The 15,699-nt window shown below is 30.3% G+C and overlaps 1 protein-coding gene and 1 long non-coding RNA gene across 3 annotated transcripts in view; one reads left to right on the top strand and one right to left on the bottom strand.

Moving 5' to 3' along the window:
• LOC119833542 (osteocalcin 2-like) lies at window positions 1-2,904 on the bottom strand. Of its 2 annotated transcripts, none has more exons than XM_038357592.1 (5): window positions 2,786-2,904; window positions 2,502-2,535; window positions 1,719-1,847; window positions 815-931; window positions 1-104 (listed from the first exon to the last, which is right to left on the bottom strand). In XM_038357592.1, exons 1-5 carry the CDS (start codon window positions 2,854-2,856, stop codon window positions 66-68), a joined length of 390 nt encoding a protein of 129 aa, XP_038213520.1. In that variant the 5' UTR covers window positions 2,857-2,904; the 3' UTR covers window positions 1-65. The 2 variants fall into 2 exon arrangements, with proteins under 2 accessions (XP_038213520.1, XP_038213521.1); XM_038357593.1 differs by having other exon boundaries at window positions 2,502-2,532; window positions 2,786-2,897.
• An 11,747-nt stretch (window positions 2,905-14,651) lies between these two features.
• Window positions 14,652-15,699, top strand: part of LOC119833269 — a 2,871-nt gene continuing 1,823 nt past the window's right edge. The window contains exons 1-2 of the long non-coding RNA XR_005287946.1: window positions 14,652-14,849; window positions 15,080-15,104. This is a non-coding gene — a long non-coding RNA (uncharacterized LOC119833269). The remainder of the gene's footprint in view (window positions 14,850-15,079; window positions 15,105-15,699) is intronic.

Here is a 15,699-nt window from a genome sequence, read left to right as displayed (position 1 = left end):
TTACAACAATATCAATACATATCGAGTAAACACATTTAAAAGTCGTTTTATACATTTAATTCTTCTTAATCCTTTCTTCCCTTGATGTGTACATACTTTTTATGCTGAAAAAAAAATTTCCATTATTTACCATGTAACTTTTGAAAGCCAGAATACTTTTAAATATAAGAAAACAAGTAGATATTAATTTATACAAATAAAGTAAATTTGTTTTGGCTATGCTGATAGTACCTAATAGAGTAAAGTTCAACCTAACGATATCATCTTATCGAATATTACGTTTGATCCTTTCAGTAAGGGACAAACCCTGATAATATTATTAAGAATATTAACACCATAGTCTATTTGAGTTTCAAATTTAATGATAAGGAAAATATATAACAAAAATTGTGACCTCGGTTTAACGCGAACGGAACTGTTACTATCCATATAATATCTACACACAATGCTATAGAAATCTGAATATCTGTACAATACCATTGGTATCAACATATAAGCTAACGATGACAACGCTAATTCGCTACGTTTTAGCGAGACTAGCAATTGATTTAGATAGATTATACATCTTTTTTTACTGAGCTGGTGGTTTGGCTGCCACCACCGCCCATATTTGAAACGGTAGGACCGCTACAAATGCGTTGCCCGCTACAAAGCGGTGAAATATAAGCAAAGGATTGTTGACGGAAATAGAAGTATGGACAGGGAAGGGTGAGGAAAAGAATACGGGCCTCCTGCTTGCCCATTCTACGAACGAAACACAATAGCATGCTAAAATTTCACGCCGAAGGCTCGACTCTACCAGCAAGTTACTTACTTGAAATCCAGAATTATTTTTCGACTCATTATTGTCATCATTTTCTTCTGAAGAGGAAGATGAAGATGAAGATGACGAAGAAGATGATGAAGAAGAATCATCGTTAGTATTTCGACCCTGCAATGAATATTATTATAAAAACATAAGAGTATAACAATTTGTCAATACAGAAAAACCTCTTATTAAAAAAATATAGATGTACTACTTAACACAGGACGTTTTTATCCCGGATCAATCCTGGCTTTATTCATGGGGATCAATTCGATGATTGCGCATTTCTAATAAGTTTCTAAATGAAGCTTTAAAGACGGTACTGAGCTCTATTAGATCTTACAATTTTAAATCTATAATATCTAAAATCGCTACATACAAAAGTACTAATATTTCGAAAATGGAAAATAAACAAAATTAATAATGAATATGGTCGTAACAATTATCCGTATACTGTGAAACAATATCACTGCATCATGATAAAAAATATATAAAGCATCGCTAAAACATGGATTCAACAACGTTTCTCAATCCGCACCAAACTTAAAATAAAAATTTTGAAGTAGAAGTTGGGCAGGCATTCGTCATTATTGCTCATTAGAGCCGCAATCCAACCTCGCTTGAAGAAACTCAGCGTAACGCGAACGTTCTCTAAACAAATTGGAGTGTTTCCTGTGTACCTACTACTTCACTAAAAATACCAATGATCCTAGAAAGTATCCATTTTTGTAGTTGATGATTATGGGAACATTTAATTAGCCCTATCAAACACTAATATAAGTGATAAGCTAATATCAGTGATTCTCATATGGTTATTCATTAAGAGGCTGAGCTAGTCTAAACTTTGTCTACATCTCTACTTTTAATCGTTTTGTTTTATTTGCTGTACTACAAAACTAATTTTATTGCATACCCCATTGCAATCATTATCTTCCTCTGAAGATGAAGATGATGATGAAGATGAAGATGAAGACGACGACGACGACGACGAAGAATCATTTTCTTGACACTTGAGCTTGCGATTACCTCGTATTATGATAATCTGAAATGTTAATTTTCATATATTCAAAAGTACCAGTAAATTATGTTTATAAGAGGTTTATTTTATGACTCAGTCAGAAAGTTATTTCCATAAACATTATTTATTAGAGTAAATGTAAAATGGAATAAATCCACAGATAAATAATATAATTTTATATCATAGTGGTCTACTGGCTTGGTGGTTCGCCTGATGGTAAACGAGCCTCTGCATATATCTTGCCCGCTATTTATGGGTAAAGGATGATGAAAATATTGATGACGGAAAAAAGCGGCACAAATTGTTATTGTAACAAAACCGATAACAACTGAAAAGTGCATTTTTCCACTAAGAAATTGTTTATTTACGTACGATTAGCGTTAACGGTCAATTTGCATAAAAAGATCAATTATTTTTTTACGCAGATGCATTATATTACTGCAATCGTGTTCAATACGAATTTTATATGTACATTCGTTTTATATGTACTATACGTTTCATTAATCTATTCAGCTACTTATATCCAAATTACTTTTTAAAACTATTTTTTTTTTGTATAATGTACAGGCATATGTACATACATGTACTGCTCATATGCCTATAAATACTACTACTATATGCCTATAATACTACAAGTACAATAAACAAATCGGAAAAATATTCATTAATTGTCATTACCTCGTCACTGTCGTCATGATGCGAATGCCTTCTTCTGAAAAAAATTTAATCTTTTAGCTTCATTTAAAAACAGTCACGTATTATTCAGCATTAATGTTCGTAAATATTTTGTTGAATATACGATATATTGATTTATGTATGAAAAAAAAATTGTCTTATATACCTTAAACATACAAGGAGAATTAAGTTAAAGCGTATATTGATAACCAATAAACAAATAATGAAGATGGTATTTTCTTGTGTTTGATATTACTTTTTAAAATCTCACAAATATTTGTACGTACCTTGAAGGACTACATTCTACGAGTACTAAAGCAGCAACAACTGTAAAAGTTATAACAATAAAAGTATTCATTTCTTATAATTATACGAAACTGTTGTCTACTTCGAAATCACTCCTGACATAGACTAAAATAGATTTCATAAAGTGGACTTTTGAATAAGGCCTTAGTGATAAGAATTAATTTTGCAATTAACCCGTTTAGAGATGTAAGCCACGGATACAAATATTATTGCACACATTATTTAATTAGATCAATGTAAGTAAAACAGCATTGACATTTCTACATTGATGTTGACTACATACCTAGCCACTGCATATTATGAACACATGTTTTGTAAACTACGTGTTTACCTATGAGAAAGAAATAGCAATGAAGTATGAAAAGGGAAATATAACCTTTTTAGACAATTTTTTTTAAACAACAACATTTGTCAGTTAATGTTAAATGTCATGAATATTATCTACAAAGATAAAGAAGTTGATTAAGTTGGTTAATTAACTTATACGATAAAATAAATATTAGGTACGGAAATATATAGGTTCATAAAATAAAACAAATAGTTATTAAAAAAAATAAAAAAAGCAACATATTTAGAACAATCATATGAGAAGCATTATATGCAATACCTAGTTAGTTAATTATTTATATACCGCCTCCTTGGTACAGCGGTTAACGCGTGGGCGTAGAACCGAGGGGTCCTGGGTTCAATTCCCGGTGGAGACGCACAAAAAAAATTGTCTCGGTCTGGCAGGACACAGAAGGTTGATCACCTACTTGTCCGTAAAGAAAATCGATCGGTCAAACAGATGTACATCATCTGCCCCATACCCCACTAGGGGACACGGGACTTCACTTTTACTCTCTCTAATTATTTATATCAAATCCGTTCGGTTCAAAACACATTGAGATACGTTTCCCTACCAAACGATACCTCACATTGCCAAAACATTTGTGTAAAAATTTCTACTTTAAAAACCTTTAATTTTCAAATGCAACCTCAAAATTGAAGAAAAACTTTCACCAACCTTAGCTTTAATGTAAATACCTACGGAACAATGTGGATAAATTACTTGTTAATGCTTATCTATACTAATATTGTAAAGCTGAAGAGTTTGATTGTTTGAACGCACTAATCTCAGGAACTACTGGTCCGATTTGAAAAATTCTCTCAGTATTAGATAGCCCATTTATTGAGGAAGGCTATATGTATATATATATCGTCGTCATCGTCGTCGTCATCAGCCCATATATGTTCCCACTGCTGGGACACAGGCCTCCTATGAGGGTTCAGGCCATATATATATCAATTATACTCAATTCTTCTAAATCGACTTTAACAATTCAATCGTTCGAAGCGCGTGTAAAGCTGGAAGCTATTTTCCTTGTAAATATTTAGCCCTTAGCCTCTTAACCTCTATTTTAAAACCACAAAACCGATTTTCATGAAACTTGCTTTGATCGATAAGTTTGAGTCCGTACCCAATGAAAAAAAATCATTACTATTTACAAACACAAGAAAATACTAAAATGATTACTAATCAACTTGTAGTTTTTGAGTGGGCAAAGATATATACAACGCTCACGCCCTTAGCTGTTATCGACTTACATGCTGACCAAAAACTGTGCAATTCTGACTATATTACGTGCACATCGAATTAATAACCTCCTTTTTTTAATTGAGAAAATTTCCTCGTTAAATAAGCATAATTCACGAAGTTTAAACAAATAGGAAGTCGATAAATACTATCTACCGTTAATCAAATGGTCTAGTTAATTACATATTTTCCTTTTTGTAAACTAATTATAAAATATTACTTATCAGAATTAAATTAAATTAAATGAAGTTATATTATGTATCGGTGTGTCATGTTAAGGATAATAGTGTTATGCGAACTTTATCAGAAGCTCGAACGACGTTAATTGTGGTTTCCTTATATTATAAATTTGCGTATAATGATTCGTTTAATTTGAAGGAAAATCCTATGGAATGCAATGCATAACAATTAATATTATGCGTTATCATCGGTATCGTCAGAATTGTGTTTAAAATAAATGTATAAACTTATAAATGTATATAGCTTATAAACAATTCATTAGCAATATTTAAAACAGAAAATGGTACTTTTATGCAGTTAAATATTAATTATTATTAACCAAGTTCATTAATATATCTTTATTTAATTCACAATTTTTATACTCCTCGAATTAATATAGTACAACAGGAAAGCAGTAAAAATATTAAATAAATATTACGCGGGGGCTGTGAAATCTAAAATAAATAAATTAACCTTCTTCTATGGCTTTTCCCATCAAAATAATGCATAAAATTATATAGAAACATTTTAAAACGAAAAGCTAAAGAAAACCATACGACTTATATGTTTTTTTTAACACATTCTTTCCTCGTATCTGTTTAGTAACGTGTTTTGTAATCGTGTTCGAAATCCTAGCTCAGGCACAGAAAATAACTTAATATTATGTAAGATCTCTCGTATATCTTACATAATATTTAGTTCTATCTATCAAGCACTCAATTATCCTTACTACTGAATGATCCCTTGCAGTTCGGAGGTCTAAATTAACATAGTTGTGTATTCCACATTTACCTTCTGTTATATTTATTAAACTATATAAAAATTAAAAAGTAGACTTTTATTAAAGAATATATAATGATAATTATATGATACAATTCGATTAGAAAAATTATTCAAATGTGTAGGTATAGGATAGTTTGTCTGTTAAAGTTATCAATAGATAGTAATAATAAAAAAATTGTAACGGAATTATATTGATACAACAGAATATAATATATGTCTTCAAACAGGTCCGAACATAATAGGTAATAATAAAAATTAAGTTGTTTTTCCTGCCTTACACGCTATAAAATTACATAAGAGCATCGTCACGTTAAGTTTAATTCCAACAAGTTTTTCTAGACACATTATAAATAGCATCTCGTGGTGTTCAAATGTTTGATCGGTATTTATGTTTCGTAAGCATCATCGTGAATAAGGAAAATATTTATATTATTGCTAAAAATATTAAAAATTCGCAAATAAATAAAAGCATTTGTGATCAAGGTTATTATAATCTGGCGCTTAAAACTCGTTTCGATAGCGACACAGATAACGTATATTAAGAAATAGAACTTGTACAAAATTTAACATGTTAACAAGGGTCATTTGAGATAAATAATTTATATTGCCTTATATATCTTAACATAACTACTGTTTATGTGTATGCGTTTAATAAGACACTTACATTCCTTTCTTATTTTCCTCGTTCGTTCAATTTATATAAATTAAAAGCTAATGAAAAATGTTAAGCTCATAATAAGTTTCCTTTATAAAAACTGGTTTTGATTTTACATATTGCATATATGTTTTTTAATATGAGTCTTTGACAACTCTAAATTTTTATTCAATAAAGTGAACTTTGAAATGGTATTATAAATTCAACAGTGCGCAATCAAAGCGCCACTGGCCGAAGGAAAAAACCTTAGCAGAAAACTCGTTCTAACTTTTCCTATTTTTCTGCGTTAATTTCACCTGAACCCATTACACTTTACAACAATTCTTAGTGCGAACGTTTCTATTAGGATGTTTAAATTGTAATTTTAAATGACTTTTTGAACTTTGAGCGACAAAGAAATAGTAGAACATTATTAGGAACAAAGGGGACAAGATTTATAAAAGACCGATTGATTATTTATAAAACATTATAATGTTACTGTAGGTAATTGAACTCTTACGTATTATACATGATTTTGATATATGGAATCCATTCTAAATTACGTAATATACGACATCTACAATAAATCTAAACTATTTATGAAATAAATTTGTTTCTGTTTAAAAAAGCAAAATGTAAAATCGATCGCAGACTCAATAGCCAAAAAGATTGAAAGAAGGAACTGATATGAAATTGGTACTAAAGTTGAGCAATGAAATGTTAAGGGTGAATAAGTTAATTGGTCCCCCGAGCGTATCGGCGAGTCTCTTGTGGTACAGAGGAATGCATTTAAATTGGATTTTAAGAGTAGAAATCGCCAACGCTCCACCTCTCCGAGCCTTGTTAGAGTCAATCTCAAAGTTTACGTAAACGAATAAAGCTTCGCTGTGAAACTGGATTTATTGGTATCAATTGAAGATGTTTATGTGGTAGGTTCCCTTGATTTAAAGTCACAGTATACATATAACATATACAATAATTTTAATTAGATTTTCGACTTCCAAATAACAATATACCCAATGTTTTTTATGTTAGGTCTTATTTATTCACAGATTATAATCGAAATATAATAATACCACGTTTATCTGTGCGTAGTCTAAGAGAAGGGAAGCTGTTTTCTTTACGAGCTATTTCGCTTAGCCAATATTTCTCTGCGACAGTACGCGCTATCATAAAATAAAACGAAAAATTCCTGTTCACTTCCTTGAGCCACGGTCGTCATGAAAATCATAAGAGGCGAGATTTTATGATCACCGCGGACAATACGTATGGTTAATAATAAATACAATAAACATTTATATTGCATATGCAGTGGTCCATATTGCTTATGAAATAAGTTATGACTCTTAATGTCATGAGGTAAATTTTTATAATAACATAACATAACAATGTGTAATTTTAAAATAATCTGTTAATTTCTGAGTTAAATATCATGGTTAATCAATAAATGCAATATTTATGTATTGCATTATAGTTATTACTAATAAAATGCAATATTTAATACATTTGTATTAATTTATTTGCTCCTGAATTAATGACTCGATTGTTGATGGATGAAAGTATGTTTTTAGTATAAATATCAAATTTACGTATCATACATATTAAATGTAGCATATCAGGCTTTTAATTAAGTATGTTTTCTAAAGTACGTCCACATAATTTGGGTAGGAGCACGAGTCTCATACGACAAACGCATATATACTCCACCGATTGTGTCGCAGCGCCGCCCTCAATTGTTCTACATGAAAAATTGCCTATTCGAATTGTTCGCGAACAAATGCGTACCGTGCGGGTCATTACGTTTTGTTTTAAGAGTAAGTACGACAAAAAATTGCCGTAGTAAAAAGCTAAAATTTTTCGCTTCCGCTCTCTTTAAATGAGGGTACTGGAACGTTGTATAAACTCCGGCTAATTGTTACTGAGCCTGAATCTTTTTTTATTTTCATAAGAAACATTTCGTTTAACTGAAATCTTATTTGTTTGACAAAAGTATTGTAGGCCCCTGCAATCGCAATAGTCAATGAGATTGACCGTATAATTTTACATGAATATGATATCTCTAATTAGAGTTGTATATATTAGCCGTCACAATGGAAAATTTACCGAAGAGCAGGGTATAAACAGCAAGCATATTTCTATGTGGTTATTGATTTAACCCTGAAAATTCTTTATGTAGTCGATACAGAAGGTTTCTAACAGTACGTAATCTAAATTATAATAATTTTCAGTTTACGTATACATTTCTGATACAACTGTAATTTTAATGAACGTCTAGAATTATCCATAAATCTCTCTCAGTATGTAATCAATGCATGTTTAAAACTCTACATATAGGAGTTGCTGAGAGAGATGAATGGCCATTAATTAATTAAGCCTGGCCCTTGGTGATTACACCCTTAGGATCCATTACTTAATTAACATTACTCATGTGTTGATTTCGAAACAAGTTTTCAATGGAGCATTATCGATTTAACTGTCAAATATTTCCATCAAATACGTAACAAATGCAATATTTTTATCGCCTGTTTTCGATACTATTGAACTGAAGCTTGCTAACACCCTAAGCGTTTCAATTGACTCCGATTTCACAATAACATCTAAGTAAGAATATTAATTTAGCCTTTTTTTATTCAATTGCGTTATTAAAATCCATAATTGTGCGTTAATAACTGAATAATGAGTAGATTTCTAGGCTAGGCTTAATGGAGTGGCAAATTTTTGTCCAAACCATAAATCAGTTATACTTGAGAACAATCTTTCAGTATCCGTATTATTTTATTCCTTATATGCTATTAAACATTGATTTAATTATGTGCCTCAGATTTAATATAAGTGCTGTGGTTCCAAAAAACACTTCTCAATATGTTTAAATTTAATAAAGTCGAAACAAAAATGAGGTTTAAATACATAAGAATTTCCTTAAATAATTCAAAGTCAACCTAATTGGTTGTTATATTTTTTTAGTCTGGCAAGAAAGCCGTTCAGTAATCTCAGTATTAAGAATTATGCGTGACGAGGGATTTGTAACGTGTTTTTCGCGTATTTTTAGTCCGCGCGTCGCTTTCTAGCACCTTCTGGGATTCCATTCCGAAAAACCTCCATAAATATTTCTTAAAGTATTTGTATCTTCCTTAGGGTATCGTTAACACAATGCTTTCGTTTTTCGAATACATTTTCCGCCTGTGCTACTGAAATTGCCAAAAAAAAATCAAAAAGTTGGGTACATAGTACTTGAAATATATTGTTTAATTTGGTATTATACTAATCCTTTATCTAAATTTAAGCTCCTTGTAAGATAATCATTTACCAGGAAACCCATTAAATGATAGACATAGTTTTAAATGTAACTAATATAAATTTTCGCTATTGACCTAAGCGTACATGATCATGATGATGCAAACAATTTATTAACAACTACCACGCTTTGTCTGGTTAGAGTTAAAAATGAGCACATACCATTTGTTAATCGAAGGATCTATATTTGTTACACATTTTAGCGGATCCGTACGTTATAAAGACTACATAGTTCCAACTTCCTAGGGTCAAACAAGTTCATCACAATTCTTTCCTGCGAAACTAATTTAAAAATGGATGAAATAATACAAAATGAAATGAAAAATTCTATATATTTATTATTAGTTAAGGTGTATGTAATATTCAACATCGATACAATATTGTTGTATTATATGAATTTATTTTTTGTGTTTACACAGTTTACAGATAAGTAAAAATACGATATGTAGAGTTCAATTGTCATTTATATTTATCACCGCACTTAACACTCAAAATAAATCGCTGCTATCAAAATGCGATTATAGTAACTGTTTACAATCTCATAAAATAGCAGACGTCGCCAAATCTAATTTCAGAGGATAATAAACAAGCAATAAACAGCGACATTTTACAACCTATCCTATTATGTGAACAATTATTACAGTTATAAATAGGTAAGTAATATGTATGATGTATCTGACCTAATTACTTGCTTTCAATGTGTGCCGGAAACATTTCTTCTGATTTTGTGTTTAATTATTTTGAAATAAAAAAAAACTCCTTGTTTTCTTTTCCAATATAAACAAAGTAAAAAATTGCCAGTAGTTTAGTTACTAATTAGTATATTTTTGGTTGGCTCATATATGGTGTGTAATTGAAATTGCTGACATTTCATTTTTAACGAGACCATGAAAGATTTCTCTATATTGTCTCTATGGCCACATAAATAAGATATTTTATATTGTTTATCAAAAAATATTGGAAGAGAAAATATGATAAAATATGAAAGATATGATAATTGAAAGAGTGCCTATGCTAAATGTTATCCAGACACAAAAAGTTCTGAAGACTGTTATTATAAATTTTTACATTATATATCTACAGTGATATCAGTAATTATTGCAAATTTTAACACGTTTTTTTCATTATTCAAGACCGTCTTTTGGCAACATTTTAGAATGATATTAATAAATTTAAATTCAGAAAGTTGAATGAAAACCTCATTATTTTGAAAATAAAAAAGTATGCGTCCTATTATATACGATCTCGCTTTGATTAAAATAAGGAAACTTGTACCCTAAATTTTAAACGATTGCCATTGGTCGTTAATTTTTAAACATTACACATATTACAAAGAAATTGTCTTTATGATGAAATTTGAGGAAACAATAGCGATTATTTATAAAAAAAATATTTTGTTTCATTATACGATGATACGAACTGGCTTTATTAATACGGAACTCGGTGCATCCACACAAGTCAGTCTTCAAGTGTTGACAAAGCGGGAACACGTATGCTTAAGGATATTAAAATGAATCAGCTAATTATTATTTGTTGTTGTCTACTTTTTGCTTTATGTGTTGATTCCAGATCAGCTGAGTAAGAATTACAATAAGAAATATTCAAAACTGATTCATATACAAAACATATTCTCGTTCTAGGTTCTAATTTTATTGTGATTTTTAATTTTCAGCAGAAGCAACATTCATCCCGTACAAAAGTTGGTTAAGGTATATGAACATAAATAGTGTATAATTGTATTAATTAATCTTTATAAAACAACATTAACAATATGAAAATTTTGTGATTTTAGGTGCAAAACAGGTACAAAAGGGATTATTCATATGAAGAAATATTAAATAGACTTCAATATCCTGTACGTAGCTTGTTTAAATTTTATAGCCATAAGTATTAATTATTATAATTGTTTACTAGACTGTATCTGTAGACTGATCTCTCCTCGTAACCACGCTCGCTGTAAAGTGTTCGAAACGTCGGGTTAATAAATTAATGAATAAATCGCGTTTAAAATCCGTTAAAAAGTGTCTAATTTCTAAATGTATAATACTCGCTTAAAATCAAACACAACAAAATATAATATTATACTTGTTTTTTGTGTCGTTGCGGGCATCTGAGCTGATGGTACACCTTATGGTAAGCGATCACCACCACCCATGAACATTCGCCGAGGTAGTGTGTACGAAGCACAGAGGCATGCCCCTATTTTACGCCGATTTTGTGGGGGTGTGTACTTCCCCGGTGCGATCTGGCCCAATTCGTGCTAAGCTATTTATATTGACTAAAATTTTGTGGTCAGGTTCATTTAACTAACCATTAAGTCAAGAAAAATGCCGTTTAAATGCAGATCGGAAAAATGTATTCGGGAATTTGAGATAAACACAACCGCGCTAAAAGAAACTATCATTCAATTGAATTCACAACAAACGGCAATTTATTTATTAAATAATTGTATTGAATGATTGTTGTATGTCTAACATACCATTGATAAAACTTAATACGGATTTCGAATTTTCCTTTTGACAAATTTCATAATTCTTAGTTATCGACACGTACAGATATCTTTCTAATTTTGATCTCTTGCTAATATAATTGTAATATATGTTCTTGTTTGTTTTTCAGGAAGTGACAGCTACTAGTTATGTCAAAAAAATTATCGGTACTGGACCATTGGCCAACAACATTATTATGATCGGCTTTGGAAAGGACAATAAAAATTTTGTTACTTTTCTTTAAAAATACGACAAATGTAATGAGGTTTAAAATTATAATGAATATGAGTATTGGAATTGTAATTTATAATTTTAATAAACGTTTTATATGACTTATTTTTTATTTTCCTTTGTATTCCGCAAAATTAGTACAGATAATTAATATGCAACATGATGAACAGGCAACATAAATCTTCAGTAGACCATCTTAAATGGTCTTATGAGAAACAAATAATTGTAGTAATAACAAGAAAGATTGGATTGTATGTAACGATTTAGCTTAAAAACTACGGAACCGATTTCAAAGTCGCCAAATAAAAGCTATATTAATCCTGAGTGACATAGGCTATATTTTCTTTTGCTTCACCTCGGATTAATCCAGACGGAGCAAAGAACGGTTAGGTAGTAATAAAACGTCCATACAAAATAGTGATCTAACAACGCACAGCTTAAACCATTGGACGGATCGGGCTGAAATTTCGCATGCAGATAGACTTTATGACGTAGGCATCCGCTAAGAATGGACTTCAAAATGTGGTATTTGAAATTTAGCACAATATGATTCTCTTAATTATAATAATTTAACCCTGTTAATAATAGGTTTATACTTATACTGTATAAACTACTATCTACATATTACTGTTATATTTAAAGTATAAATTTTTCCTAAAATGGATTTGAAATGTGGAATAAACGTTTTATTGTATATCATTTATTTATTTTTTTATGTCATAGCGGGCAGCTGAGCTGGTGGTTCGCCTGATGGTAAGCGATCACCACCGCCCATAAACATTCGCAAAGGTAGTACCTCTGTGAATGCGCTGCCCGCTTTTATGGGGTAAGGGAAAAGGAAAGGATTAACGACTGGAGAGAAGGAATGGACTAGGACGGGTGAGGAAAAGGAAACGGGCCTCTAGTTCCTTTTTTGTGAGCACACACATAATTTTCAACTAAGCATAAAAAACTATATACGCCACTACCATCATTCCCTAAACAATTGATTAACAAATCCTTCAACCCTATTTTTCGATGGACTACTGTTCTTACATTGAAGATATACAATTATTTAGTTACCATGAGAATGATTACCCTTTACATGATAACTAAATAATGGTTAATAATGGTAAGAAGAAACTGCTAACTTAGCTTTTCCCGGGTTCACTTAGTAAAACCCAAGTTTTACCCAAGTACTACTAAATATTGGTTGATATGCATTTTTATGTACGATTTAGACATAATATATGGTAAATACTATTTACAAATATTTTAATAGCTTCGGAGTTAATAAATATCACAACACACCACATCAAACATCTGACATAACAAATGCTCTCATATGTAAAATTTACATGTATATTTCCCTGAAATTCGGTATAGGGATAGCTTACGCCTTTATATTATAACCCAACAACCATACACCAAATTTGACAATTGTATCTACAGATCCTATTGTTAAATTGCTGTTATATGAACAAACATTAGAAATTTGTCGCTAGCTACTTATCGGTCCCTAAAAATAGTAGTTGTGTTTCTTATTTCATTTTGAATTAGGAAATTTCATTGAATGTTCTCTCCATTGGGTTTAAAAAATTGTGACAAAAAAATTGTCTAGTAAATAAGAAAAAGCATCAGTTATCAAGTTTTAATAAAAAGGTATGTCATTTAAATTTATTTCTTATTTATGATAACAAACATGGATTTGTATTAGATCTTTTTGTGCTTGTACTTGTAGGAAATCTGTATGTAAACGCGCAGAAACTTATTTTTTACATTGTGTTTTTACTGTAATTATTACCCATGTACAATCTCCGAGTCTGAACACAGAACTAACTTCTGATACATGAATATTGGGTAAATCTAGTGGGATTTACTCAATTAATAGGTTTTTAGAGATTCATATATAGATAACAGATAATAAAAAACAAAAAGGTTAACTTTATTAGGTACTTATACCTCGCTCTCTAATTTAATTTTCCTATTCCATAACTACAATATAATATAGAACTGCACCCCATGCTTTCTAGTTGCAATGTAGCTATTGGCATAATAATACGTGCGATTTACTTTAAAAGATAGCTAGCTAGTAAAGACCCAGAATTTTGCTCTACGAGCATGAAACCGCGAATATGGGTTTTAAGATTCTCCACTTAAAGTTAGTTTGCAAATACAGTAAGTATTAGTTAAGGATTAACAATAAATAATAGGACTACTCAGAACCCGGGCGGTAAAAACTACACTGCAAGTAGATAATAGATATAAAGATAAAGTTAAATATGCTACAAATTTCAGACAAGACTTCAGCATTAGAAAAGAGTTATCGCAATATTACGTGATATAATAAAAGTAAAACGAAATTTAGAAGTGAAATATTAAATTAAATAACTTAATCTTACTTCGGCTAATGATAACATTGACCCTTGTGGTGTTGCAATAAATAATATGAAACAAAGCGCAATTTAGACTCGTATAACTTTATCAAGTGTTGACGGCTTAACATTATATAACGATATTATTTTCATCTCATATTCATTTTTCAGAATATATTAATGGTTTACAATATAATAATTTATATTTTACTATGTCATGTTGCAAAACACTAAATGTGATGGTGGCAACACCTTTTAAAGTTGCAAACCAGTTATTATTAAAATCATTTAGAAGTCCCCACTGACGTCTAAGACGAGGATAAACATCATACATGTCGTAAAGTATTAGTAGCTGTTATTCATATAGTGAAATAATATATTAATAAATAACAATATGAAAATTCTACTGATACTCATGATGTCTTTGTTATTTGTAAACATCTGCTATTCGAGATCGATGCCTTGGTAAGTTTAACTTTTTAATGACTGTATTTTATAGATTTAAAAAAGTCAAGTATTTACTAGTAAATTTTAAAGATAAATAGAACAAGTAATTTTATAATTGCCGTTCATTACTTGCAAGCAATTTTATAAAATAAACATTTCATAATTCACGACATTTATTAAAATGAAATGTAATGAAAAAAACACATGATTTGTATAGCATTCACATTATTCTATTTGTTATTTTCTAGGCCCGATTCCTGGGAGGAGTTTGAAGTAAGTATTTCATACTTTTAAAATATAGAAGGTAACAACCACAAGAGTCTGACTCTCGGACCATAATACTATTATTATTATCACTCATCTACATCATACAATCGAATTAATACCTATGTATCTTAAAAGGGGCTTGTAGGTATATTAAATAATATTAAAGCTCACTTACACAACTTTCCTTGTTTTTAAAATTAAATTTCTATCCCCAATTAGACAACATATCCCGTTAATAAACAAACCTCTCTTAGTGCTCGGAATGTGATATCATATAGTTTTGAGTCTGCCTCGATAAATGAAATATCAGACGGAAAAAACTCATTTTTCTTTTTAAACCAGAGGAGCAAGCGCCGAACATTATTCAGAGCGTTATCGTATTCAAAAATGGTACCACAAAAATTTTGAACACGAAATAATATAATTATGCTTATAATAGTGGTGTGTGTAGTTACTTATCATCTTGGTACCATGCGATTGAAAACAATAACTTATCAGATAATGATTTATGATACTTAATAATATACTTAAATAACACACATACACAGATAGTATCGCATCAACCAGTTTGAACCAAATTTATTTCAATATGTTTTATACA

Source organism: Zerene cesonia, chromosome 17 (assembly GCF_012273895.1).
Source record: "Zerene cesonia ecotype Mississippi chromosome 17, Zerene_cesonia_1.1, whole genome shotgun sequence".
NCBI lineage: Eukaryota > Metazoa > Arthropoda > Insecta > Lepidoptera > Pieridae > Zerene > Zerene cesonia.
The sequence above is the reverse complement of the archived record's forward strand: the minus strand, read 5'-3'. Positions and strand labels throughout refer to the sequence as shown.

Coding starts and splice junctions, on each gene's coding strand:
- LOC119833542 (XM_038357592.1), bottom strand. CDS start 2,856: ATGAATACTTTTATTGTTATAACTTTTACAGTTGTTGCTGCTTTAGTA. Junction 932..1,718: donor AAGATAATGATTGCAATGGG/GTATGCAATAAA, acceptor TATTCATTGCAG/GGTCGAAATACTAACGATGA. Junction 105..814: donor AAAATAATTCTGGATTTCAA/GTAAGTAACTTG, acceptor TTTTTTTTTCAG/CATAAAAAGTATGTACACAT.